The sequence below is a fragment of the Selaginella moellendorffii genome, unplaced genomic scaffold, assembly GCF_000143415.4.
Source record: "Selaginella moellendorffii unplaced genomic scaffold, v1.0 SELMOscaffold_51, whole genome shotgun sequence".
Taxonomy (NCBI): Eukaryota; Viridiplantae; Streptophyta; class Lycopodiopsida; order Selaginellales; family Selaginellaceae; genus Selaginella; species Selaginella moellendorffii.
Window position 1 is genome coordinate 220,320 of NW_003314312.1, and position 1,401 is coordinate 221,720.

A 1,401-nucleotide genomic window follows, 5' to 3' on the forward strand; every position below is an offset into this window, starting at 1 on the left:
CATGGAAAATCCATGCATGTAAATGAAAAATCATAAGTTTCCATCCAAACACGTCATAGGAGCACGATATTTTGCATGAATTTGGCTAAATCATTTGCAAATTGCTTGCCAAGGTGAGGCGCCAAAATCCAAGTATAGAAAAAAATTACTATGTTACTATAATATTAAATTATTATACACTGGGCACTTGGCTTGACCGCGAGCTTAATGCGATCTCAGAAAGCGATACAATTGTAAATGCAAACTTTGTCAAGGCTATGATGTGACATTCAATCAATTTCATTTTGAATAAGTATGACTTTTGCAATAAAGTCAAACAATGACTATGGCAGGCCTTTATGTTTTCAGCTTACTGACCGACTTCTTTCAAAAGAGAAAAGGGGAAATTTAGAACTATGGAAGAAATCGCTTCGAGCGTGAAAGACTTGGAGCTCGAGAAGGGGGGTGAGTATCGCAGCTTCTTGCATGGAGACACCGAGAAAGATACCGTGTGGAGGCTCGGGGAAGCGCCAGAGTATGATCTTGTCAATCGCACATTCCGATCCGGGCGAACCAAGGTGAGAGATATATGAGATCTCCATGGAGAAAAATCGTTTGATTGATCAATCACGCTGTTTACGCAGGATTGGAAGCCTGGGTCTCTGGAGGAGACAGTCCAGAATCTAGTCAAGACATGGGAGATGGAGCTGACACACAAGACAAGAATCAAGGATTTCAAGAGCATCGATGCTGAAAATTTCTCTTTCTCCGTCAATGGTAACCATTGTTCTTGTTCTTGTGATTTGCTACCCTGTAAATCTATGATCCAGGAGGTAAAACCATGACTGGCGAGGAGCTTCTTCGCGCTGGAAGCTACAATGCGCTGCTCGCAAGCTTAGAACATGGAGGAGCAAACAATCCTCCGCTCTACAAATCCTCGCAGGAGACTTTCGAATCGTCTCACGAGATATTTCGTGGAGTTTTTCCCAATGGATTTGCGTGGGAAGTTCTTGAGGTCTTCTCCGGGCCTCCCACCGTCGCGTTCAAATGGAGGCACTGGGGAAAAATGGAAGGTAGTTTCAAAGAACACAATCCCAATGGCAAGACCGCGGAGATGTTTGGAATGGCAATAGCAGAGGTAACAAAAGAGCTTTACCATGTCACGTGAGTAACTTTTCTCTCTTTTTCCCCTCACTCGAAATAGGTGAACGATCAGCTCAAGATAGGAAGACTGGAGGTATTCTATGACCCTTCGCAGCTGCTGACGCAGCTTACCTGTCCGTACAATCCCAAGAGGTGAAAAGCAAAGAGTGTTCCACTTTCACCTTGGTCATACAAATAACTATGGAAATTGTCGCGTGTATGAAGTTTGAATGGAAAGCTTTGCGTACGGTATGAAATCCGGCTCAAACATTTATGCAA

At 43.5% G+C, this 1,401-nt stretch overlaps 1 protein-coding gene across 1 annotated transcript; it reads left to right on the forward strand.

The window, feature by feature from the left end:
* Window positions 1–345: 345 nt before the first annotated feature.
* Window positions 346–1,401, forward strand: LOC9634557 (pathogen-related protein). Its single transcript, XM_002981781.2, has 4 exons — window positions 346–557; window positions 624–756; window positions 810–1,117; window positions 1,184–1,401. The coding sequence occupies exons 1-4, from the start codon at window positions 396–398 to the stop codon at window positions 1,277–1,279; spliced, it is 699 nt and encodes a 232-aa protein (XP_002981827.1). The 5' UTR covers window positions 346–395; the 3' UTR covers window positions 1,280–1,401.

Excerpts from the sequence above, each read along its gene's own strand:
- LOC9634557 (XM_002981781.2), top strand. The coding sequence starts at position 396 with ATGGAAGAAATCGCTTCGAGCGTGAAAGACTTGGAGCTCGAGAAGGGG. Across the intron at positions 558-623 it reads TCCGATCCGGGCGAACCAAG|GATTGGAAGCCTGGGTCTCT; the intron begins GTGAGAGATATA and ends CTGTTTACGCAG. Across the intron at positions 757-809 it reads TTTCTCTTTCTCCGTCAATG|GAGGTAAAACCATGACTGGC; the intron begins GTAACCATTGTT and ends TCTATGATCCAG.